The following is a 25,759-nucleotide window of genomic DNA, read 5'->3' as shown; positions in this document are numbered from 1 at the left end:
TGACTCCACTTATAACAAATACCAGAAATTATAAATCAATCGATAGCAACAGAAGGTTGTCTGGAGACAGGCAGGGAAGGATTACAAAGGAGCATGAGGACTCTTTTATTAGTGATGGATATAATTAATTATCTTAATCATAGTGATGGTCTCAGGGGTCAAAATGTATCAAACTGTACACTTTACTGTTTTTTTAAATTTTTGTTAAGGATTTTATTTATTTATTGGCAGAGAGAGAGAGAGAAAGAGAGAGAATGAATGCAAGAGAGCACAAGCAGGGGGAATGGCAGAGGAGGAGGGAGAAGTAGACTCCTTGCTGAGCAGGGAGCCCAATGTGGGGTGGGGCTTGATCCCAGGACCCTGAGATCATGACCTGAGCTGAAGGCAGACATGTAACTGACTGAGTCACCCAGACGCCCCCAAAGCGTACACTTCAAGAGTGTGCAGTTTATTATATGCAAGTTATTTATGCAGTTTATTATATATAATATGTCAATTACCTTCCAATAAAGCCATTAAAATAAAGAGAGCACAGGATTGTATGATAGATTGGATTTGGGTGTTAGAAAAAGGGTGCCAGGAAGTAAGTTTTTGACTTGAGCACCTGGACGATGGGAATTAAAATGGCATTTGTTGAGATATGGAAAGACTGACCAATGCAAAGTGCTCCAGCCACCAGCAGAACATTGCAGGTACTCCTCTCTGGGCTGATGTGTGGGCTTGTGGACTTTCTTTCCTTCTTTGCACATATAGATAATTCAGCTACACTGTGATTTAAAAGGATTTTGCTTCCCCTAGTCAGAAAGAAAGTACAAAAATTGCATGTTGCTTGATGGAGGCTTTACAGAGTTGTGATTAAATCAAAAGGGAGGATGAGGGGGCATCTGGATGGCTCAGTGGGTTAAGCCTCTGCCTTCGGCTCAGGTCATGATCTCAGGGTCCTGGGATCCAGCCCTGCATCAGGCTCTCTGGTCAGCGGAGAGCCTGCTTCCCCTCTCTCTGCCTACTTGTGATCTCTCTCTCTCTCAAATAAGTAAAAAAATAAAAGGGAGGACATTCCCCGGGGGTTTGAATCTGATCTCCATCTCTCACTAGATGTGGGAATGCCCCAATTTACTCATCTCAGATATGGAAGATAGTAATAGCATCCTCTATTGTTGTGAAGATTCCGTGAAGAAAGAGCTCAGTAAAAGCAACTTTCAATTTATTAGCTTTTCCCTACTTGCTATTTATTCTTTAGCAGTTTTTGTGTCAGTTGGCTTCCACTAATTTGTGGATTTCTTTAGTCAAGGGCCAGGTACCTTCTCTCTCTCTCTCTTTTTTTTAAAGATTTTATTTATTTGACAGAGAGAGCACAAGTAGGCAGAGCAGTAGAGGGAGAGGGAGAAGCATGCTCCCTGCTGAGCAGGGGGCCTGATGGGGGACTGGATCCCTGGACCCTGGGGTCATGACTTGAGTTGAAGGCAGATGCCAGATATGCACCTGGTATCTTGTCTTTTGACCCACGTCTTTCCCACACCATCCTAGTGTCTGGCATGCATAAATGATAGCATGAAGTGGAAGCTCAACACATTTGAATTAAACTACTTCTTCTCTTAGGGATAAAAGGCCCAAGAATCTTAAAATCTCAGCTGTGGTATACACTGCCAGCCCCTATCCCCCAAGGCTCAAAAAGAGACCAAGCCGGCCACCGACTCATTTTCCATCGCCAAACCCACCATTCCACTCATGCCCCTTCCAATCGAAGGGGATCGTAGAGGGGGCCCCCAAAGGACCCCTGGGAGCCCGAAGATGGAGCCCGAAGCCAAAGACTAACAGTGGCACCTCGTGGGAGGGATCTGGTAGTTCGGAAAAGGGGGCACCAAACCAAGAATGGGGGTGAGGGTGGCGGGGGGGTGGGTGCTGGTTCGGGCTGGACCAGAAATGAGAAGCTGCGAGGAGCCAGAAAAGGACCCCGTAGTGGGCTGGCGGGATGGGGGCTCAAAGGTCGCAGAGAGGGGTGAGCGACGAATGCCGCGGCGCGGAGGGCGAGTGCGAAGGGGCCGGGCGAGCGAGGGGACACTGGGCAACCGGCCGCGGGGCCCGCGAGCGCGAAAGCGCGCGAGGGAGAGAGGTCGGAGCGCACACCCCCTCCGGCCCTGCAGCTCCCCGCCGCGGCCGTGCTGACGTGTCGCCGGGAACGCCGCGGCCTCCGGCACCGCCCCGCCCCGCCGCGCGCCCCGCCCCGCCGCGCTCCGCCCTCGGCCCCGCCCGCCGGCGCCCGCCGGGCCTCGCTGCAGCCTCCGCGCCGCCGGCTCCCCCGCGGTGACCACAACATGGCTGCGGCGCCGGGGCTGCTCTTCTGGCTGCTCCTGCTCGGGCCGCCCTGGCGGGTGCCGGGCCAGCCGCACGCGGACACGAACCGGCGCTTCGCGGAGCACAAACTGTGCGCGGACGAGGAGTGCAGCAGTGAGTGGCAGGAGGGCGGCGGCGGCGGGGCCGCGCGGGGGCGGGAGCTGGGCAGCCCCGCGAGCCGGCTGGGGGCGCAGGCCGGGCGGGCGGGCGGGCGCGGCGCCGGGGTGGGCGAGTGCCGGTGCCCCGCGCGGTCCCCTCGGCTCTCGGCTCCCGCGGGCCCTGGCCAGGGGGCTGCGCCTCCCACTTGTTGCGGGCGTTTCCTTTCCTCCGCTGATCTGGCAGGGTTTGGGGTGACGGTGGCCCCCGCTTTCCCCAGGGACGGCTCGCAGCGTCCGTTCCCCGCCCGGCCCCGAGGGGAGACGGAGCAGTTGGGGTGCGCGCCGCGCGCCCTGGGCTCTCCGCGCTGCCGCGAGCGCTCTCCTGTCCCCGCCGCGGGGACCTGGGTGGGTGCAGTCGGGACGCAGACTCGCGGAGGGCTCGGCGGGTGCGTTCCCGGCCGCAGGCTGATGATGGGGTCGGGGAGGGCGCTGGCACTGCCCCTTCGCCCTACTCCTTCCCTCGGATTTGGGGCTTGTGCCGCCTTTTGACAGGGATTGGAGTTCGGGTTTGGGACGAGCCCGGAGCCCAGGCGTGCAGGGTATTCCAAGGTCTTCGCCTCGGCTCTGCCTCAGTCCTGTCATTGCTGTGCTTGGAAGTCTCCTTGCAAACACCCAGGCGGGGAGGGCACCTAAGGAAGGCTAGCATCTTTCGCTGTCGAAAGAGGCCAAGAATCTGCATAGGCCACCTGGGACCGGCAGCCTCCTCTTTGCGCAGGAAGCGGAATTGTGCCCCAGTCCTGGACTGGGGGCGGGGGATGGACTATGGGCGGTGAGGAGGACAGAGATCCCCGGAGTCAGATGAAGAGGATTCTTAAAGAAATCATAATATTTATTTATTTTCATAAACCCGACCAGCCTTAGCCTGAGTCACTTGTGTTGTTGGAGTCTCTTCCCTTGTGTTTGTGGGACCGGGATCATTCTTGGACCTCCGGAGGGTCTTGAATAACCTTGTAACTTAGTGATCACCGCGTTCGGAAACGGTTGTTCAAAAATTGTAGACAACAGGTATAGAAAAATGTTCATGCTGGAAAGGCCGTATACCTGCAGTTTAGCTATTTATATTCAAATTGGTGCTATTCAAAATCAAATTTCATAGTTGGGAGAGTTTGAATCTCCGCAAGGCTGTGCACAGGAAGCGAGGAGGCATCGCTGTGTTAAGCCATTCCTAGAGGTAACCCGGGGCTGAAACACGTCAACCAACACCACGAAAGCGGGACCACTTCCACACTTCTCCCCTTCAGTTTTCTCCGAGCAAACCCAGATGATGAGCAGGCAGGGTTGGCTAGGACCAAACGTTTGCCCCTCTTCACTTCCAAGCATCCCCATACTTGGATTCCTCAGAACCGGTTACCTGGAGAGTCACATCGCTGATGCTTCCCCAGTACAGAGACGCGGGGTTGGAAGGGCACTTACTTGTCGCAGAAGTTGAGAAATGGCATGTGTCCAGACAGACAGAACCAAAACACAAGGGGCAGCAGCCCCGCGTGTTGCATAAAGTATCTAGTAAGGGGTGTGTGTGTGTGTGTGTGTGTCTGTGTGTGAGAGAGAGAGGGAGAGATCTCCCTGTTCTCCTGTGTTTTTCAAAAAGTTGTTCCACAGTGTGTGGTGATGTTGTCATCCAATTTATTGTTACAACTTTTTAGTGATCTCTTCTAAGTGGGAAACAAACATTGCCATTTCCAGTTGCAATAGAATCCCCGATCTTTAAATTGTCCATCACCTTCAGCCTGGCCTTTCCCCCAGTTACATCTGAATTAGGTTGCTGACAGATGTGGATTTCAGCTTCAAAATCCACATCACTGCCCTCATATCTATCTGTTCGTCCCTCAGATATGTATTTAAAGATACATTTTATTTTTATTTATTTATTTTTTAAAAAGATTTTATTTATTTATGTGACATTCAGAGATCACAAGTAGGCGTAGAGAGGCAGTCAGAGAGGGAAGCAGGCTCTCTGCTGACCAGAGAGCCTGATGCAGGGCTCGATCCCAGGACCCTGGGATCATGACCTGAGCCGAAGGCAGAGGCTTTAACCCACTGAGCCACCCAGGCACCCCTAAAGATGCATTTTAATGTATTTATGGCTCAGTGGCTTTAAGGAAGTGTTTTCTTTCCATGTCACCTTTTTTTTTTTTTTTTTTTTTTTGGCTATTGTATCTAGTATCCATTTCATTTTGTATCAGATTTGGCCAACAAAAAGAAAAAAATGCTGCTTCTACTGTTTTCTAGATCAAGTGTGATTTAAGTCCTGCATTTTAAGACTGAAGGTAACTACTGCACAGTTCTCAGAGTTTTGCTTGTCCCAGCAACATGCGATGCCCACTTGTGATTTTGTCTATAGCCATAAATATAGAAGGTTATCTTTCTCTCGTGATGAAACCTTTGCAATGTTGGGTACAGTGAACATTACTTTCATAATAATTTGATGTTACCCCTTCATGTGATTGGACCAGTAATAGGATATGATGTCCTTTCCCGTTTACTTATGCACATACTGTAAGGGGAGAAGAGTGTGATGAAGTCAACAGTGTTTACTGCTGCATGGGAGTACTTACTGTCCCTTAACGACAGTGCCTTTTAGTGTTAGTTCAAGTTAATTGACCCCTTGGGGGTTCCTGGGTGCTCTCCCCCACCCCCATTACCTCTTCGTGTAGCCATGCTTCAGCCAGCAAACATCTGCCCTTGAATTCATTCAATTGTGCCATGAAGCTTTTTATGGCGGAAGAGCAGAGATTGAGGACAAGAAGGTTAGAAAGGGGACCAAGAGTTTCTTTTGACACCAGCTATGTGTGGCAGTGGACTCATTGCTTTTTGTTTATCTATAGGGAAAAACAGGGAAAGTCTCTGCTCGTCGGGGGATGATAAATAACGATAAAGCTCTAAAGATTTTAGATACTCAGAGCCTATGGATTGGGAGCGATTGATTCCAGAGAGTGTGGGAGAAACTTGGCTGTCGTTTACTGAATAGAGGACACCCTCCTATTGCCTGATAAATCAGAACGGACTGTGAAAGTTGAATCCTGATGCCTGTTCTTCTCTTTTTTTTTCCCCCTGTCTGTGCATACAGTGTTAATGTACCGGGGGGAGGCTCTAGAAGATTTTACAGGTCCGGATTGTCGTTTCGTGAGTTTTAAAAAAGGGGACCCAGTGTATGTGTACTATAAACTGGCAGGGAGACCACCTGAAGTTTGGGCCGGAAGTGTAAGTACAAATTTGACACACTTTATCTTCTTACTTTTTATTGGCTTGTTTAGCACTGTAGAAGGAAATAACTCTTTTCCTGGGGTCTTTGATGGAGTTCACTGGTCCTCTCTGCTAGACTGGGAAAGCAGAAGGTGGCTGTGTGTCCCCGGCAGGCATCAGACCTGGCCCCGGGAAGGGGCTCTGCTCTTATCCTTTAACAGAACCGAACTGCTTCTGGTTGCTGCTTCTCGGCAATAAGTCCCAGGCCGTATTGACTCTGAATGCTGCATCCATAGGAAAGGTTGTAGTGGCGAAACCTGAAAATTCTGACCTTCGTCGATTCAGGACAGAAGGGTGCATGAAGCATTAGACTTAATCCTGCAAACCTTGTGCAGAACAGTGTTTCTTTCACGTGTTCACATTTGAAGTTCACTGTATGTGTATTTTTTTCTAAGTTATTAATATTTGTGAAAGATTGGCAGCTCTGGGACCGGTTACCTAACCATACGTACTGTTACGAGTCTGTTAAAAAATCAAGATGTCTGTTTCGTTGTGTGTGTTTTGTTTCCTTGTTTTGTTTGCAACTTCTGGGTCGTCCTTTTCCTGTTCTTCAGACACCTGTTCCTGGACACCTGTTCCCCCACCTGCTGTCTCCCCAGGGGTTTTAGGGGGCCCTGAGGGCAGACATGGAAACCAATGACTCCATCACACTCTGATTTTTGTAAAAAAAAATTTTTTTTTCAAGTATAATTAACTTAGAGTGTTCTGTTAGTTTCAGGTGTACAGTTGAGGAACTCCACAATTCTGTGTGTTCCTCAGTGCTCATCACCATAACTGGACTCTTAATCCCCTTCGCCTGTTTCACTTCTTCCTCCACCCACCTCCCCTGTGGCATCCACCAGTTTGGTCTCTGTATTCAAGTGTCTGGTTTTGTCTCCTTTTCCCTTTGTTTTGTTTCTTAAATTTCACATACGAGTGAGATCATATGGCATTTATCTTTCTCCAACCGACTTATTTTTCTTAGCATTATACCCTCTAGGTCCATGCATGTGGGTGCACATGGCAAGATTTGGTTCTTTTTTATGGCTGAGTAATAGTCCGCTGTGTGGTGTGTGTGTGTGTGTGTGTGTGTGTGTGTGTGTACCACATCTTTATCCACTCATCAATTGGTGGACACTTGGGTTGCTTCCACCTTTTGGCTACTGTAAGATTTTATTTACTTATTTAGATAACGAGAGAGTGTACTTGTAGGGGCAGGGCGGAGGGGGAGGGAAAGGGACAAGCAGACTCTGCTGAGCATGGAGCCTTATGGGGCACTTGATCCCATGCCCCGGGGCTCAGTCCCATGACCCAGAGATCATGACCTCAGCCAAAGATCTTCCTCAGCCAAAATCAAGATCGGATGTTCAACCGACTGAGCCACCCAGGCACACCATTGACTGTTGTAAATAATACTCATGCTTTTGATGTTTTTAATGAGGAGATTCCCTAGGAGGGACCTAATTGAGAGGCTGATGAGTTCTTTTCCTTTCCTCTCTAAAAAGTGTGATGTGTGGACTGTTTATTTACTGAAAGTTGTAAGAGTTCTTGATGTCCTTAGCATTGTTTAAACTTTTAGGAATACCCAGTCCCCACTGTCAAAACTTTTCCTCTCAATAAAATACCTCACCACAGAAAATAAGGCTTGAGAAACCTACACAAGGAAAAACAGATTAATTTTGTTGGTGTTCCAGGTTCCTAGGGAGGACTCTTGAAAGACCAACTAATGGGTCAGGTTCAGCCCTTGTCATTTGGGCAGAATCCTGATCGAATCCCTAGATACAAAGGAGATATGTTCTGTCTCCTTCAAGTCAACCACATGAGATTTCTTGATAGTCTTCACTCTTGGAATGTTTTTTCTGTGTACCTAGGCTGCATGTTTTTTGTACAGTGAGGTGGTTAAGTTGGAGCATTTGGTACCTGAGCTCGACTTGCATTTTCTTGTGGCCACGGTCACCGCTCCTGCTGCCTTCTTTGGGAAGCACTGCCCTGAGCACCCAGCCAGAGGGCTCTGTGCTGTTTGATGATCACTCGGTGGCACCTTCTTTGCACAGCTCACGTGGCATCCCTTTTACTGCTTTGTATTGCCATTGGGTTGTGTACCGTCTTTGCTCCTATAAAGTCATAAACCTGTAAGGGAAGGGCACATGTCTTACCCACCTTCCTTTTGAATATTCCCTTTCAGGGCAGTGGCACTGAATTTACATGTGTCCTGATAGTAGCTTATGCAGAATTTATTCTCTTGAACAAATGGTCTAGTTCTCCCCAGTCAAATCATCAGTTCCTTGGCAGGGATGATATATGGAAACAAAATGAGAAATAAAGCTGACTTCCAGTCCTGAGGGTCCAGGATTCTGAACCTCTTTTTGTCAGATCCTAAGACACAATACCCACCCCCCGAGTATAAAAATATGGCTTTTTTTTCCTTAAGATTTTATTATTTTTAAGAATCTCTATACCCAACTTGTGACTTGAATCCACAACCCTCAGATCAAGAGTTACACGCTCTACCGACTGAGCCAGCCAGACACCACCAAAATAGGGAGTTTTATATGACCTGTGGTGTCAATGGACAGAGATTACAGAAAGACAAATGTATTTCCTTTATCCATGTATTTCTGATTTCTATCCCTTTTCCAGATTTTCTTTTTCTTTCTTTCGTTCTTTTTTTTTTTTTTAGATTTTATTTATTTATTTGACACAGAGAGAAAGAGAGAGAGTACAAGCAGAAGGAGCAGCTGGCCGAGGGAGGAGACTCCCCACTGAGCAGAGAGCTCAATTTGGGAACTCGATTCCAGGACCCTGAGATCATGACCTGAACTGAAGGCAGCCACTTAACTGACTGAGCCACCCAGGTGCCCCCCCCCATATTTTCTCCTAATAAAATTTTCCTGAAAAGGAAAAAAAGTATATTTTCCCTCAGTCTCTCCTCTTATTTTATGAAACTTATACTTTAAGAAATTAAAAATTCTCTTCCCTTAGCTTTCAAAATCATTCTTGTTTCTGTTTTTTAGTTTTTGTGTTGGAGTCCTTTTTGGTTTTTTAGAGTTTTAGATTTTAGCTGCCACTGTAGTAGTTTCTAATTGCTCTGTCTTATCTAATCTTCAGAACCGTATTCTAGTACAGAGACTGGCTTTCACATATTTGCCAGGTATAACAGCAGCACTCCTAATGAGGATATTTTAGGAGTTGGTGATAAGATAGCCTTTTTCTTCTTTGGTGCGTTGGGTCAGCCTCCTTGGAAGAGATCTGCTTTCCATTTCAGATGCAGCCAGTAGAAGACAGTGTATGCGTCTCAAGAAGACACACTTTATGTATTTTAGCCATTAGTGCTGTAGGTAAATGGTGTTATTTTCTCTAAAGGTTTACTTTGCATGAAACTACAGCTTTATGTATACATTAGTATGAATTTTATTTTCTCTAGTTTTTGAAAAAGCTGCTATAGCCCATTCTATCAATAAATATTTGCCTTTTATTATATTGATCACATATTTTAGGAATTTTATATTCTTTTTATTTAATTTTCATCGTTGTTTATGGGTTTAAGAAAGGCTTCGAAGTACCAGTTGATGAGCCAAAGCTGTGACATGTGCTGGTAAATTATTGCTAGAGGTTATTTGCAATTGTGTTTCTAGCCAGCTTTCATTTGTTTTTGTTTTTTTTTTTAAAGATTTTATTTTTAAGTAATCTCTATACCCAACATGGAGCTCAAACTCACAACCCCAAGATCAAGAGTCACTCGCTCTTCTGACTGAGCCAGCCAGGTGCCCCTGATTTGCATAGTAACAAAATATACAATAACTTTCTCTTTTATCTACTTGAGAAATCTAACTTTATGCGCTCTGTGTTTAGAATTAAGTTGCATGTTGGGAGCGCCTGGGTAGCTCAGTTGTTAAGCATCTGCCTTTGGCTCAGGTCATGATCCCAGGGTCCTGGGATGGAGTTCCGAATCCTGCTCCCTGCTCAGCGGGGAGCCTGCTTCTCCCTCTCCCTGCTTGTGTTCCCTCACTTGCTGTCTCGCTCTCTGTCAAATGAATAAATAAAATCTTAAAAAAAAATAGAATTAAGTTGCATGTTGAAGGGAAACTTCAGTGGTTTTAGAAAAGTTGGCTTTAAGATATTCTGTACTTAATTTTCATTGGAATAATTTGTGTAATTTTAAGGGCAGCTATCTGTCTCTTCTGGTTATACCTCCCTACCTATCTGTGTATTTCCTCTCACTGCTAAGAAGTCTGTCCCTTGTAATTCTCACACAGAATTTTGATTGGTGTTTTTCTTTTGCCCATTCTTTCATATAGGTGGGGCGTATTTTTGGATATTTTCCAAGGGATTTAATCCAAGTAGTCTATGAATATACAAAGGAGGAGCTACAGGTTCCAGCAGATGTAAGTTATGGGCTTTTTTTTGGTTCTCAATTATAAGTTGCCTTTGAAATTCATCAGTGACAGTCAGTTAATGATTTTTGAAAGTCTTTGTGTTTTGGCCAGGAAAAAAAACCAAGTTCACATGTGTGTATCAGATTATCTTTAAAAATAGAAAACAAAGAAGGAAGAGTCTGAAAAGAATTTATAGGAGACTCTCATTATTTGGTAATTGTCTAATATGTGTACTCATACATATAGGGTTTTTCTTCACTGCTTTATATGAGAAAAAATTAAGAATTTAGTATCTTCTTATTTAGTTACTTTCATTTTTAAAAAAATGTATTTATTTATTTTAGAGAGCAAGCAAGTGTGAGCAGGGGGAGGGGCAGAGGGAGAAGGAGAGAAATTGAAGCAGACTTCACGCTGAGCGTGGAGCCCAACACAGGGCTCGAGTTCATGACCCTGAGATCATGACTTGAGCCAAAATCAAGAGTCGGAGGTTTAACCGACTGAGCCACCCAGACACCCCAAGAGGTAAATCTTTTTAGAAGCAAAAGGAGAAGGTATCTCAATTAGGAAGCCACTCATCAAATAGCTCTTAGACATTTTAAGTATAAAGAGATCAGGGAAAATTGAACCCTACATTATGTACTAGGCCACAAATGCCAATTTACGTTGGTTTTCTTATTACTGAGTCTTTAGTGATTTTGGGGGTGTAGTTATGCTATAGGTTTGGAACAGGGAATTTGAGAGACTTGGAGGAAGTCGGGTCTCAGATCTGCACTGTACTGACTGCGTACCCTGCACAGAATTCACTGAGTGCACTGACCTGTGGCTCTGTGCTGGTGAGGATCCTCAGTCCTGCTAACTATTTTCTGGAGTGTTAAAATTTATAGTAATTGACACTCACTTTCATTCAAGAATCCTTGAGCAGTTCTTTGCAGGGCTGCAGAACATGTGTGCTCCTGGCCTCAAGCCATTCTTCGATGAGACGGACAGAATATGTGGTGTCCTAGAGCCGGTGCTGTCCTTCACGTTTCTCGATAATCTCAAGGGTCATAGAATCAGCCCATTACGTGTCTGGCCTCATTCCTAATAAAAACACCCCACCCCAGGATCGAGGTGTGAGACAGCAGTGCATCGGCCCCGGTGACCTCGCTAGTTTGGGAGCCTGCCTTCTTACTGTACCTCCCACTGCACGCTTCCCTCGCCTGGGTGGCTCAGTGGGTTAAGCCTCTGCCTTCGGCTCAGGTCATGATCCCAGGGTCCTGGGATGGAGTCCCGCTGCTCAGTGGGGAGCCTGCTTCCCTTCCTTTCTGCCTGCCTCTCTGACTACTTGTGATCTCTGTCTGTCAAATAAATAAATAAAATCTTAAAAAAAAAAAAAAGAAAATAGCTTGGAAACACAAGTGATGAAAAGAAGAAACCATCCATCCCTACTGCACTGGTTAGGGGCTCCTCAGACTTTTGTGAAAGTTTAGTTAGGAGAAGAGAATTATCTTTGTTGGCTTTCTAACTTTCCCTCTAAGGCCTGTTTTATATCCATTTGCTTATTATTGGAAGAAAGGAAGAATATAGATTTATAGATAGTTCTGAGAGCAGATCTTAATTGATACCTAGAACCCTGAGTTAGAGTTAGAGTATACTCCTTCCTGAATCTTGTTTTCATGGTATATTTGAGATAGGAATTAAGTGGGGAGCCCCCTGGACACCCTTCTTTGTGCCTTTATATGTTTAGTTCCCATGCCTCTGTGTTTTCATAAGATACTCCTACGCTGATCAGTCTTTTCCATATAAAGAAAATATGAGCCAAAAAAATCTGTGTAGACTTAGATCCTGACAGCAAGGAGATTCTGCCTGTCTCTAGCGGGGTAAACAGAAGTATAGCCCAGAGGGCACAGTGATCGGGAAGCTGGGTGGTCTTTCAGCTTCTTCTGCACAAACTGTTATGAGACGAATTTCCAGAACATCAGGCCTAGAAGTTGGGAGTTGGGGGAAACCCGACAAATATCACCCTGTTTTTTCTCCACTTGTGCTCAAATTGAGAGACCCAGGAATCAGGCGCATGGAGACCAAACTGTCACTATTATTTATTGATAAAGCCTTTCAGTGAACATGGCTCAGGTTGCAGAAATAGTGGGCTTTCGAACTTTGTAGTCAAGAATAAGACAGACTGCCCGGCCACAGACAGAGCTGCCTAACGGGGGGCCACCCCCAGGAGACTGTCCCTGTAAAACTGACAGTGAGTGGGGTGGTGTCGGGGGGGGGGGACAGGGAGGAGGATATGTGTTCCCTCCAGCGGGTCCCAAACAGAAGATAGGGATGGTGCAAAGCAAACACACCAGCCACATGAATCATGTTTCCTCTGGGGGATGAGACAGGGAAGGGCGGTCAGGAGTAGTACTTAGGAAGGAGTCCTTCTGCATGGAGGCAGGGAACCAGGGAAAAGTGGATTCAACTTCTGTATCCCTTCCCTACCCAAGAAGAGTTGTTGCCCAAGGTGGGCACAGACGCCCTTCCAGAGCCAATGTGAGAGTCCCTCCGTTGCTAGCATGGGTAAGAGTTTGCTCTTATGATACTTAGTAACATGCTAACTTTTTTTTTCCTCTTGTAGGAGACAGATTTTGTTTGTTTTGATGGGGGAAGAGATGATTTTGATAACTATAACACAGAAGAACTTTTAGGATATTTGGAATTGTACAGTTCTGCAACTGGAGATCCTGAGAAAGGTATAGAAAAACCTCAGCGTGAGGACACGCCTCCTGAAGCATCTGAGGAAAGTGACATTGAACCAGAACCAGAAGAAGTTAACTCAGAGGAGAGTGAGAGCGTCTTCTCAGAAAACACTAAGGAACTCAAGGAAAGATCTGGGGCTCAGAAGAACCACCCCCATGTAAACAGTCAAGCAGGTCCCACTCAGGGAGACCCAATGTCATTTGAACCTTTTGAGGAAATGCTACAGGATAAACTAAAAGTGCCAGAAAGTGAAAACAACAAAACCAGCAATGGTTCTCAGGTCTCGAGTGAACAGGAGAAGATGGATGCTTATAAACTTTTGAAAAAAGAAATGACTCTGGACTTAAAAACCAAATTTGGCTCCACGGCCGATGCACTCGTATCTGATGACGAGACGACCAGACTCGTCACTTCCTTAGAAGATGATTTTGAGGAGGAATTGGACACTGAGTATTACACCGTGGCCAAGGAGGAAGAGGAGAACGAAGAGAACTTTGATGAGCTGCTGTTACTGACCTTCACACATGGTGAAGAAGATGTGAAACCTCCAGCGACACCTGCAGTTGAGAACTATTCAGCGGACAGAGAGCAGAGTTCAGAGGAAGAGGACAAGGCGGAGGCCGCTCAGCCCCCTGGCATCAAAAACTATGAGGAAAATGTAGTAACAACCTGGGAGGATATCATCCTCCCCTTCACGGAAGGTGACGGACAAACAGGTGTGGATTTAGGGAGTTCTGACTCAGAGGAAGGTGATGATGCGTTCGTCCCAGGGAGCGAATTGGGGAAATCACCATCAGCCACGGATTCTATTGACCCTAAAAAAGCAGAAGATAGTCTTTTGACCATGGATGTCCCTAAAACAAATAATGACAAAGACCCAGAAATTCGCATTACAGAGAAAGGGAGGGACGTTGAGGCATCCAAGAGGGGCCTGGCGCAGGCTGAGGAGGGGCTGGAGGGGCAGAAGCAGGAAGGCATGACTTCTCACAGTTCTCCTCAGAGCAGCAACCCTGGCTCTTTGCCAGCTGCTGGAAGGGGTAGAGAAGTGTTGGCATCAGCCTTTGACAACAAAGAAAATGACCTAAAAGGAGCAGCTGTTCACATTTCAAAAGGAATGCTCCGTGAAGAAAAGCCTGGAGAGCCGATTTTGGGAGGGGGCTCAGAACGTGAACCAAAACCTGAAGCTTCCGAGACTCAAGTGAACGAGGAAAAGCCTGAGCAGGCGTCTCTGGGTATTGCACCGCCGTTGGGAGGTCACCAGCGTAACGCGTCCAGAGACAGTGTGGACGAAGCACCTGTTCTAGCAGGGGGACCACAGCCGCACACGCTGTCAGCGGGACGTCCAAGTGAGGAATTTAAAGAGGAGCAGCTTCCTCAAACTCAGGACCAGCCCAGACCCTCCCCTCTGGGTGAGGTCGGGTTGCCAAGAGAACCAGAAGAGGAGGGTCCCCTTGGGCGAAGAAATCTTTCCCGGCCACAAGGAAGGGAAGAGGCGGCCATACACAAGCAGAGGGGTGAGGAGAGGAGGCTCTCGGGGGACAAGGCCCAGGAGGGCTCCTCTGGTGAAGAGGTTGCTCCTCACAAGCCCGTGGCGGGCTCTCGGGAAGTCGAGGCAACAGGCCAGACAGAGAGCCCGCAGGGACCCGGTGTCCATACTGAGAGACCAGAGGCAGAGGACGATGACAGCCCCGAAGAGCTCCTGGAGGATGAAAATGCTCTAAGTGCAAAACAGTCTAAAGAAAAAAGCCCTGAGATCCAGGGCGGGCGGTTAGAGGTTAATCTGCGGGCCCCCCCAGGGGCTGTGGTAGGCGCCATTAATCCTGACACAGAAACGGAAGGAAGCAAAGAAGAAACTGGTAATATTTTGGAAATTGAAAGACAAAGTGAAACTCTGGGCAATAGGGCAGACCCAGGGGCCAGGGCGGTGGAAACAGAAAGCCTTCCTGGAGCTCCGAAAGCACAGAGGGCCTCTGAAGGCAGGGACTCTCCTGACAAGAAAAATCAGACTCTGGAGTTGGGTGAAATGTTTCAGAATCAAGATAGTGATGATTTTAAGGAAGACCGTGCTGACGAATCCGCACGGAAGCCGGGGGTAGAAGAGCTCTCGGAGGAGGACCAGGAGGACTTTGAGGGGTTTGTGGACACAGACAGCCAGGGGACCAGCGCCGAGGAGCACGAAGGTGACCAGCCACCCTGGGCACCGGGTACACACCCCCCGGCTCGCAGCGACGATGTGGAGGACCTGCCTATCATCGGCAGCTTCTTTAAAGACCAGCAGTCTCTACAGAGGTTCCAGAAGTACTTTGATGTTCGTGAGCTGGAAGCCATGTTCCACGAAATGGCGTTAAGGCTGAAGTCCGCGCAGCAGGAGAGCCTGCCCTATAACGTGGAAAAAGTCCTGGATAAGGTCTTCCGAGCCTCCGAGTCCCACATTCTGAGCACAGCAGAGAAAATGCTGGATGCCCGTGTGACTGAGAGCAGAGATCTGGGAATGAAGGACAATGACGTATTTGAGGAGGCAGCGGTGCTGGACGATATTCAAGACCTGATCTATTTCGTCAGGTACAGACACTCGGCGGTGGAGAAGGAACCGCTGACCACGGCCCCGCGCCCGCCCGAAGGCTGGGGCGGCTCCGTGGAAGGTAAAGTGCCCGTCTGTGGCCTCGTGGGGGCGCGCTTGAGAATGGGGGGTGGTACGTGGCTGCTGGAGGGCTTGCTGCCTTATTTCTGAAGCTCTGACCAGTTTACAGTGTGCCTCAAGGTAAGGGACAACAGCCCTGTGATGTCCGCGGGTCCCTTCTTGCCTTCTTCCAGGCCAGAGCGTGGGTAAGGATTTCTCACTGTTTTCCCCTTTGGACAGTTGGGACTGGTGGCATTTTCGAAAGGAGACTTGACAGGCGGAGAACGAGAAAGCTATAGATAAGAAAATGATGCACCAAGTAAACCTGTTAACAAAATACAGCATATAAAATTATGGAAGGGAACTCTTTTTTTAACTTAGTAAAAAAAAAATTTTTTTTTTTAAGTAAGCTCTACACCCAACATGAGGCTTGAACTCATGACGCTAAGGTTAGGTGTTGCGTGTTCTATTGTTTGAGCCAGCCAGGCACCCCAAGTAAATTCTTTTTTTAATTGAAGTCTGGTTGACACACAGTGTTACATTAGTTTCAAGGTGTGCAACATAATGACTGTGTAGGTCTATGCAGTTGGCTGTGCTCACTGCAAGTGTAGCTCCCATCTGTGTCCCTACGGCACTATTACAGCACCACGGACTGGATTCCCTATGCTGTGCCTTTCATCCCTGTGCCTCAGAAAGGGCTCTTTGGAACACAGTTTCTTTTTTTTTTTTTTTTTAAAGATTTTATTTATTCATTTGACAGACAGAGATCACAAGTAGGCAGAGAAGCAGGCAGAGAGAGAGGAAGGGAAGCAGCCTCCCCGCTGAACAGAGAGCCCGACGCGGGGCTCGATCCCAGGACCCTGGGATCATGACCTGAGCCGAAGGCAGTGGTTTAACCCACTGAGCCACCCAGGCGCCCCTAGAACACAGTTTCTTAAGCACAAACTCACTGCTCTCTGACCAAGGATTAGTTGGCATAATGTTTATTTTTTATTTATTTTTAAACAGGTTTTATTTGTTTTAGAGAGAGAGAGGGAGCAGGGGGAGGAATAAAGGGAGAGAATCTCAAGCAGACTCCACGCTGAGCTCCGAGCCTGATGTGGGGGGTTGATTTCATAACCCTAGTGTCATGACCTGAGCTAAAACCAAGAGTCACATGCTTGACCGACTGAGCCGCCCAGGCGCCCCAGGAATAACGTTGAAATTGATGCCTTGCCTGAGTTTCTTCATCTAGTTTCCCCCCCCCTGCCCCCCTCCCTGTTTTCATCTTTCATGGGTTTCATGTTCTTTCTTGCCTCTTTGGAGCAGTCACTTAGGTCAGTTAAATTCTGCTGGGCCCTAGGAGTCTTGCATTCAGATTAATCGGTGACTGAACCAGGGACGCAGAGCTCTCTGATGCGGCACTTGACACATAGAAGCCTTTTTGTAAATAGCGATTGAATAGACCTTGAGCCAGTATCCTGATATAACTTGATTCCTCGTTCCGTGCCCTCTTCTGTGTCCCCGTGCGTTTCAGACTGAGGTATTTGAACTGAGACGTATGATGGAGTACCAGGGGGACATAAAGTCACAAGAATAAAAGTGTCTTCCCAGAGGACCAATTTTTCTGGAGAATTTGGGGAGGGGAACATTTTTGTGTGCAATCAAAGCAGATCTGTTTTGCATTAGAATGCAAGCACTCTAATGAATTTTCAGGCTAAACTATGAGGCTTTAAAGTAATTCATCTTTGCTGTGGGTTGCATTGGGCCATGGCCTGAGCCTCTTGGGGGAAGAAGTGGGTTCCCTCTCTTTGACGATTAGACATACTCTGGAAATATTTGAGAGGTACTTCAGACTGCTTTTGTATGTAATGGGCTTCTCTGTGCTAGCTCTGGGAAATAAGCATGCTCGTGCATGAAAGAGTTCATGGTCTTCCTGCGTAGACTAGACGTTTCATGTTTCTGCACTTGACTGGATTCTCTTCTTTACCTTTATCTGTGTGACAATGTGTTGATTTGTCAAGGAAAGTTAGGTTATTGAAGACCCTACCATAAATGTGTTTGTTTATAAAATACTTGGAAGAAGGGTTGCCTTATAAATTTTAGCCGTCTGTGAAGTGAGACAAAAGCAGCTGAAACTCTTACTTCCCTGCTCATTTGTGCTCCCTGGGGTACCAGGATGTGGAGGGGCAGTATGGAGCGTGGCGGGGTGGAGGTGAGGCAGAGCTGCCCGGTGGGAAAGGCAGAGTGGGGAGTGCCAGCAGACTTTGCCAGCCCAATGCATTCTTCTTCCCTGTAGGGAGTCAGCCACACCCAGAAGACAATTTCCCGCAAGATAACCCAGAAGAGAATTTCCCACAGGATAACCCAGAAGACAATTTCCCACAAGATAATGCAGAGGACCTTAAAGTACAGATTCTCAAAGAGCCCAGCCAGTTGGATCAACCTGTGACTGGTGACAAGGGTGGCCCAGACGTGTCACGGGAGCCAAATACTGAGAAAGACGTAGACCCAGGTAAAGCTTGCAGATTTTTCTCTATGAAGTAGAGGTATGTCATAAAGAAGAGCTTCTACGCTCTTTTTTATTTGTTCTTTCTCCCCCCCCCTTTTTATATTTATTTATTTATTTAAGTAATCTCTGCACCCAGTGTGGGGCTTAAACTCGTGACCTCAAGATCAGGAGTCAAATGCTCTACCAACTGAGCCAGCCAGGCACCCCTGGACATTTGTTCTTAAAGGTAGGAAATCAGAAGGGAGAATAAAAGAGGCTCAATGAGTGAGTTTAAGAAAGAAGAAACCCCAGAAGGGAAAGAAAAGCAGGAGTAAAGGCGGGTGAGATCAGCAGCACGAAAAAGGCCAGAGACTGTAACCAAAAACCAGTGTTTGGCTGTCATTACTTATGTGCATAATTTTAATCTAAAATATTATTCTAAAAAGCCTTATGTTCTAACACAGTAGAATATAAACAGTTTTCAGCCAGACCAGAGGCATCAGAAACTCTGGGGGAGGAGACCAGCAAGCTGTGTTTCACAGGCCCTCCAGGAAATTCTGATCCCTTGAAAGTTTGAGAACCACTGTGCTGAAACTCACAAATTCCGTGTTTTCTCCCCACTTCTTAGTCCCCTCCACCCCCCATCCCCCCTTGCCCCCAGTGGCTTAGCTCTTTTGTTCATTTGCTACCTAGACGTGGCAAGAACCTTTTTAAAAACAGCGAAGGGGACATTTACGCCTGGATCTCTCCATAGGGAACCGTGCAGGGCTTGGCAGTGTCCCAAGTGGCCGGTCCATACAACTGCATCACAGAGCACAGCAGTCAGTCAGTCGAGAGCAGCTCATTTCCCTTGAATTGAGGAAAATGTTTAAAACAATACTCCAGCCCTGGTAACGGTGTCACTAGGTTTCTAATGAAGAAGAGCTGATCGTGCGGTTTGGCGTGTCCGCTGTTGTGGCGTGATTTCATTACCATGTTTGTGTTCTTAGAGGCTGTGGTCTCTAACCGTGGCTGTGGCATTTCCCTGTGATACTGTAAGACCTGGTAGCCCTGGCTGGACCCTCCCCCTCTCTTCAGAGTACTGGAGAAGCCAGCATGCGGAGGAATAAGGCAAATTCGAGAAGAAATGATGTATCAGACGTCTCCCGTGTTCCAGGGGGAACACTCATGCGTCATCCTCTGGTTCTAAACTCCTTTCAGTCAGAAGGATTCTACTTACTGAAAAGGAGTCATGTACCATGAAGTCTTGTTATTCTCTCGCTCAAAAACCTGTCAGGGCTAGGAAAAGTTCTGCTTGCAGGATTAAAAACAGATTTTTTTGTCCTGTCCTTTAAGGTCTGTCACAAAATAACACCCACTGCCTTTACAGGCTCATCTGCGCAATTATCCCTTCTTGCGTCTCCGACGTGGAGATGCTCGCCTGACGCAGAACACTTCAGAGGTCAGGTTCCCAGATCAGTAGTGGATGGAATCTCCTGGTTGGAGGAGACGCAGGAGGCCCCTGCCCCACCCATCACTGATTGCCGCTTGAACTTCTAGTGGTTTCCTAAGACGTGTCCCAGACTCAAGTAATTCAAACTGAAATCCCCTCCCCAGCACCTCCGTGGGTGAAACCCTTTCAGGCAATGCTGGAATCCTACCTGTTAGGCAGATTCCCCCCAGGCTGTCAGCAGTTCCCATTAGGGTCTCTGGGCATTTGCCATATTCTCTTTTGTGGAACTGTCATTCGTCTGTTCGGTCAGCAGCCACTGAGTGCATGCCAGGTGCCAGTTGCCGGGCTGAGCATCGGACCATCCCACCTGCAGGTCTGCACACTGACACTCGGTTTGCCTGACGTCTCTAACACAGTGCTTCACCAGCACTAGACGTTTGTTAAATGCAACTGTGTCTTTGTGCGAAAAACAAAATAATTCTGCCTTTCTCAGTTCCCATGACTAACTACTGCTCAGAGAGCAGTTGCCTTGCCAGGGAGGGACATGATGGAGGCGTTTGGTGTGGGGTTTGGTGTTTGGTGTGTTGGAGGTGCGTTCATTTCATAGCGGAAGGGTATGATGGCTCTAATGGGCATTCTGAATTTTGTTCTCTTTATAATTTTTATTTATTTTTAGTTTATTTGAGAGTGAGAGAGTACGAGCAGGGGGGAGGAGCAGAGGGAGAGGGAGAAGCAGACTCCTCGCTGAGCAGGGAACTGGATGCAGGGCTCAAGTTTTCAGGACCCTGGGATCATAACCTGAGCTGAAGGCAGACTCTTAACCAACTGAGCCACCCAGGTGCCCCTTCTTTTTATAATTCTTTAAGAGAAAAATTATACAAGTTATGTAAGTCTTTATATAAGACATATAAAAGCTATATATATATATATATATATATATATATATATATTTTATTTTTTTAGTAAATATTTTTTTATTATTGTAAGTAATCTCTATCCCTAGCATGGGGTTCGAACTCATGACTCTGAGATCAAGAGTCACATGCTCTACCTACTGAGCCAGCAAGGTGGCCATTAAACCATATAAGTCTTTAAGAGAAGCCACTGACTAATATTCCGTGGGCACTCAATAGATATTTTAAATGCAGAGAAACAAGTCTTACTCTAAAGCCTAAAATAAAATATTAATTTTCACCCTCAATTTTAGGGATAATTACAACAGAAAGCAGTCCTGTTGATGCTGTTGATGCAAAAAAGCAACTAGAAACAAATGCTGAAGAGCCAGCAAGTGTCTCACCTTTGGAAAATGCAATTCTTTTAATATATTCATTCATATTTTATTTAACTAAGACGGTAAGTTCAACATACATAGTTTCTTCAGATAGAGTGTTGATTGATTACAGTTTTTGAGTTGATCTTGAGCAGGAGGTAAAGAGCTTAAAATGTCTTTATGAAAATTTGTGCCGATCCTTTATGTTAGCCTCTGAAGCAAACCACAAGTGTATAATTTGATGGGTTCTTAGCGCAGTTCGGCCCTTGGAGAGGATCTGCGCTGTGTCAGTGCTGGGTATAAAACATGGCTCTTCCCCTCCAGGACCTCTTAGTCTTCCAGGGAGATAAGGATGGGCAGAAAGTATTTACCTGGTGGTAGAATGAGGTGTCGGATAAGTTGATTCATCGTGGTGGGAGGATGGGCAGAGGAGGTCAGAAATTAGCTGAGACATGTTTTGGCGGGAGTTGAAGGAAGAATGGGAGTTTGATGTAGGCTGTTGCTAAATGAAAGGGATGGGAGGAGGGAGATGGGGCTGGCATGCAGTCAGACGGAAGAAATAACATGGAAGCTATGACAAAGAAAAGGCCTTTTGCGGAAGCGGAGGAAGCCTTGTCAGTGTAGATAGAGCAGTCAGAGGGGTGGTCTTTGGAGGAAAGCCCGCCAACCCTAAAGGAAGTTGTGTATCATGACAGGTAGTGTTACATTGTTTGGGATGGGGATCCTTGGAAGGTTTTAAGCAGGAAAGGGTTGTGGTTAGATTTGTTTCTTAGAAGGAGCCAGTTATGACAGAGTATCTATTCAGATTTATCTTTCTTAAAGGAGTCATGATCCAGATGAGACATTGAATCTATCTGGAAGTAGATCTAAGCTTTTTAGGACTTAGCTCCCCCTTGTGGTATTTGTTGAAATTGGACATTTTTCTTGGTAAATTGTGGGAGTGAGCGAGCTTTCAGAAGTTGGAGGCCAGGTTGTCTTTGGACCTGTAGAGAAAGTATCCTCCCCCACATGAAAATATTTTTCCATTAGGTTCTGTTATTTCAAGACTTGCGTAGGAAAGAGGTGTTTTTTTTTTTTTTTTCTTTTTTCTTTTCTGTTCCATAAAAATGCATGAGTTTTGAGGCAGGATGATCTTGTTTCAAATCCCTGATTCATCCTTTAGAAGCTTGGGCAAATTACTAAACTTTGTGTAGCTGTCATACCTCTTCCAAGTGCAGATGATGCCGACTGCAGTTGTTGGAAGAATTAAATGGCTCCATGATAAAGTGCCTAGTGCATTGCCTGGCATTTCATAGGATCTCACCCTCTGCGCACTTCTCATTTGGTTGGTCAGAGGGCAGTGTAAAGACACTGAATACCTGGGGAATTCAGAAGAAAGGCCACCAGCATGGGAAAGATTTTTCAGTTTTCTCTATGGCTGTGGCAGTTTGCAACCACCCAGGTAAATGTATATATGACCTGTGCAGTTAGAATAATGAAATTTTCAGTGATTAAGGCAAACTTCAAATTCAGATTTGATCTTCAGGATGAATCCTTGTCACTTCAGAAATTTAACAGGCTCCAGATGTGGGAGGAATTCTTTATTTTCTTTGTGGCTGTGCTCAGAGCCCTGTTCTAGGTCTGGGTTGGGGGACACAGAGGTTATATAGGACAGGGTCTCCACTTGTGGGATGGTGGGAGAAGACACGGGAATGGTGAGGGAAAAGGGCACAATATTACAAAGCAACATTGACCTGAAAGGTGTTGTCAAGAAGGCATTTTGATGGCCCAGTATGTACAGAGTATTGTGTTAGGAGTACAAGATTCTAAGAGGTACAAGGCATGATTCTGATTTTGAAAAGCTTTAAGAAAATGGCATTTCAGATATATATGAACATGGGGGAAAATGGAAAATATTTGAAATCGTTTCCGTGAAGTATCAAACAGTATAGATAATTATTTGGTAGGACTGGGGAGGAATGGGGGTGCTGGCTTGTTCCGGACAACTGAACCAGGAGACAGATTCAGGGATCCCCAGGTAATGGAGTCTTAGAGCAGGAAGGGACTTTCGAGGGCAGCTTGGCTAGCTTCACAAATTGTAGTAATTTCCTCTCCTGCAACCTGGCAGGTAGTTACGGGATCTGGGCGTCAGCAGTTCCTAGCATGAGTGCCCTAACCTTACAAGGTCACTCACTGATTGCGCTCTCGGCGTGTTCATTCTCTTACTGACTCCAGATTTTCTTCCACATGACTCCTAGAACTGAATTCTTTTTCTACATAGTAACCCTTGAAACATTTGAAGTTATGCTTTACTTTTTTAAAGTGTTTTGTTGTGGAAAATTTCAAACGTACAAAAGCAGAGACAATTGTAAAATGAGCCCATGAGCCCATTACCTGGCTTAACAGTAATTCCTTGGGTGTCAACCCAAGGTTGGACACATTCGAAATCCTCTCCCCTGCTTTTTTTTTTTTTTTAATTAAAGATTTTATTTATTTATTTGACAGAGAGAGATCACAGGTAGGCAGAGAAGCAGGCAGAGAGAGTGAGAGGGAAGCAGGCTCCCTGCCGAGCAGAGAGCCCGATGCGGGACTCGATCCCAGGACCCTGAGATCATGACCTGAGCCGAAGGCAGTGGCCTAAACCACTGAGCCACCCAGGCGCCCCCTCTCCCCTGCTTTTTAAAAATTGTTCTTGTTCAAATCAGGATCTTTTTGAGGTCCAGACGTTGTAGTAGGTTGCTATATATCTTAAAATCAACTTAAAATCAGATATAAATTATATACAGTAAAGGGTACCCATTTTAAGAATACAGCTCCGTGAGTTTTAACAAAGGTATTCACTCATGTAAAAACAGTCATAACCAAGACATGGAACATTTCCTTCATTCACACAAGTTTCTCATGTACCTCCCCAGTTTATCTCCCTTACCACCTGCTCCTGGCAACACTTTTTTCCACTACAGATGAGGTTTTCCTGTTGTAGAATTATAATTATAAAATGGGAGTCATGCCTAGGAGTAAAACTGCCCAGCCAAATGGTCAATTTGCTTTATCTTAAAAGAAGCTGCCAGACAGTTCTCAGAAGTGTCCCAGTTTCTTCCACTGGCAATTTATGACCCTTCCAGTTGGTCCCATATTTGCTAACACTTGGTACTGTCAGTCCTAAATTGTAGCCATCCCAGTAGGCATATCTTTGTGGTTTTAGTTGTGTTTCTTGATGATTTATGATGCTGAGCAGTTTTTCATGTGGCCATGTATTTTGTGTGTTCATCCATGAAATAGCTTTTCAAATCTTTTGCCTTTTTTAAATTTATGTATTTATTTTCTTTTGCCCTTTTTAAAAAAAGTTTATTTTATTTATTTAAGGAATTTCTATACCCAACGTGGGACTTGAACTTATTACCCCAAGATCAAGAATTGTGTGCTCTTTTGACTGAGCCAGTCGAGTGCCCCTCTTTTGCCTTTTTTTTTTTTTAAGCTTTTATTTATTTGAGAGAGAGAGAGTGAGCATGGGGGGAGGCAGAGGGAGAGGGAAACAGACTCCCTGGTGAGTAGGCAGCCTGACTCGGGGCTTAGTCCCAGGGCCTTAAGATCACAACTGAGCCGAAGGCAGACACTTAACCAACTGAGCTACCAGGGGCCCCTTGCCCTTTCTTAAATTGGGTTCTTTTCCTTCTAAATACTAAGGTCTAAGAGTTTTTCATATATTTTGGATACAGCTCCTTTGTCAGATGTATATTATGAATAATTTCTTCCGATTTATTTCCTGGCTATTCAGTTTTTTGACAGTTTTTGAAGAGCAAATTTGTAATTTTTTTTTAATTTCTTTTTTAAGATTTTATTTATTTATTTGACAGACACAGATCACAAGTAGGCAGAGAGGCGGGCAGAGAGAGAGGGGGAAGCAGGCTTCATGCTGAGCAGAGAGCCTGATGCGGGGCTCAATCCCAGGACTCTGGGACCATGACCTGAGTTGAAGGCAGAGGCTTTAACCCACTGAGCCACCAGGTGCCCTGCAAATTTGTAATTTTGATAGAATGCCATTTTGTTAACTTTTACTTTCATGGTTAGTACATTTTGTTTCTTGCCCAAGGAATCATAGGCCATTCCAAAGATGCAAATATTTTCTCATGTTTTCTTTCAGTTTTATAGTTATACTTTTCAGGCTTAGGTCTCCGCTCCGTGTTGAGTTGATTTTTGTGAATGGTGTCAAATTTCAGTTTTTTCCTTCTATGAATATCCAGTTGCTCCTGTAGCATTTCTTTTCCCTTGAGATTACCTTGGCACCTTGAGTTGAAATCAGCTGACCATATTTGTGGGTCCCTCTGGACTCAAATCTGTTCCATTGATTTATGATAATAACACACTTTTCTGATTAGTAGAGCTTTATCGTGGTTCTTGGAATCTGGTAGTCCTTTGGCAAAATTGTTTTGGCTATCTTGGTTTCTTTGCATTTCCGTAGAAATTTTAGAACCAACAGCAATTTTTATAAAAAACTTGGTGAAATTTTATTACTGTGTTGAATCTATAGATGAGTTTAAGAAGAATTGATATCAACAAAAATTAAGGCTTCTAATCTAAGAATTAAGTTCATCTACACAGATGTAAAGAAGGTCTGTAAGAGACCCACGGGACACTGCTGAGAAACTTCCTTAGTCTCTGTGTACTGGTTTCATGCATATTATTTACATATGCTTGTGTTTTTTGTGACTTTTGATGTTGTAAATCATGTCTGTCTTGCATCTCATTTATAGTTGTTTTGTGTTTATAGAGATATAGTTGGTGTTTGTATATTGACCTTGTCTCTTAATACCTTATTAAATTTATTAGTTCTAGGATTTTTTTTGCATATTTCATAGGCTTCTCTGTGCAGACAGATGGTCATGTCATCTGTGAATAAACACACCTTTTAAAAAAGTCAGGTTAATGAAACCATGATTACTTTTAGTAAAAGTCACTCTTACTGTATATGGTTTAATAAGTTTTCACATTATTTCTTCAGATTTTTTTGTATCCCTCTTCTCTTGCCTTTCCTTCTTGGACTCTAATTACAGGTATGTTAAGACCACCATAGTGTTCCATAGGTCGCTGAGGCCCTGTTCTTTTGTTGATTTTCGGTCTCTTACGTCTTTGCTTCTGTTTAGATATTCCCATTAGTGTCTTCACATTCATTG

General features: G+C 45.6%; 1 protein-coding gene across 3 annotated transcripts in view; it reads left to right on the top strand.

Annotated features, from left to right (window-relative positions):
• The first annotated feature begins 2,258 nt into the window (after window positions 1-2,258).
• Window positions 2,259-25,759, top strand: part of MIA3 (MIA SH3 domain ER export factor 3) — a 59,461-nt gene continuing 35,960 nt past the window's right edge. For 2 of the 3 annotated variants that reach the window (XM_045982715.1, XM_045982714.1), the window contains exons 1-6: window positions 2,260-2,448; window positions 5,560-5,693; window positions 10,013-10,099; window positions 12,693-15,456; window positions 17,713-17,928; window positions 20,544-20,689. In XM_045982715.1, the coding sequence (XP_045838671.1) occupies window positions 2,316-2,448; window positions 5,560-5,693; window positions 10,013-10,099; window positions 12,693-15,456; window positions 17,713-17,928; window positions 20,544-20,689 (3,480 nt within the window). In that variant the 5' untranslated portion in view covers window positions 2,260-2,315. Of the gene's footprint in view, window positions 2,449-5,559; window positions 5,694-10,012; window positions 10,100-12,692; window positions 15,457-17,712; window positions 17,929-20,543; window positions 20,690-25,759 lie in introns of all 3 variants that reach the window. The other variant, XM_045982717.1, reaches the window with a different exon arrangement.

The sequence above is a fragment of the Meles meles genome, chromosome 17 (genome assembly GCF_922984935.1).
Source record: "Meles meles chromosome 17, mMelMel3.1 paternal haplotype, whole genome shotgun sequence".
Classification (NCBI taxonomy): domain Eukaryota; kingdom Metazoa; phylum Chordata; class Mammalia; order Carnivora; family Mustelidae; genus Meles; species Meles meles.
The sequence above is the reverse complement of the archived record's forward strand: the minus strand, read 5'-3'. Positions and strand labels throughout refer to the sequence as shown.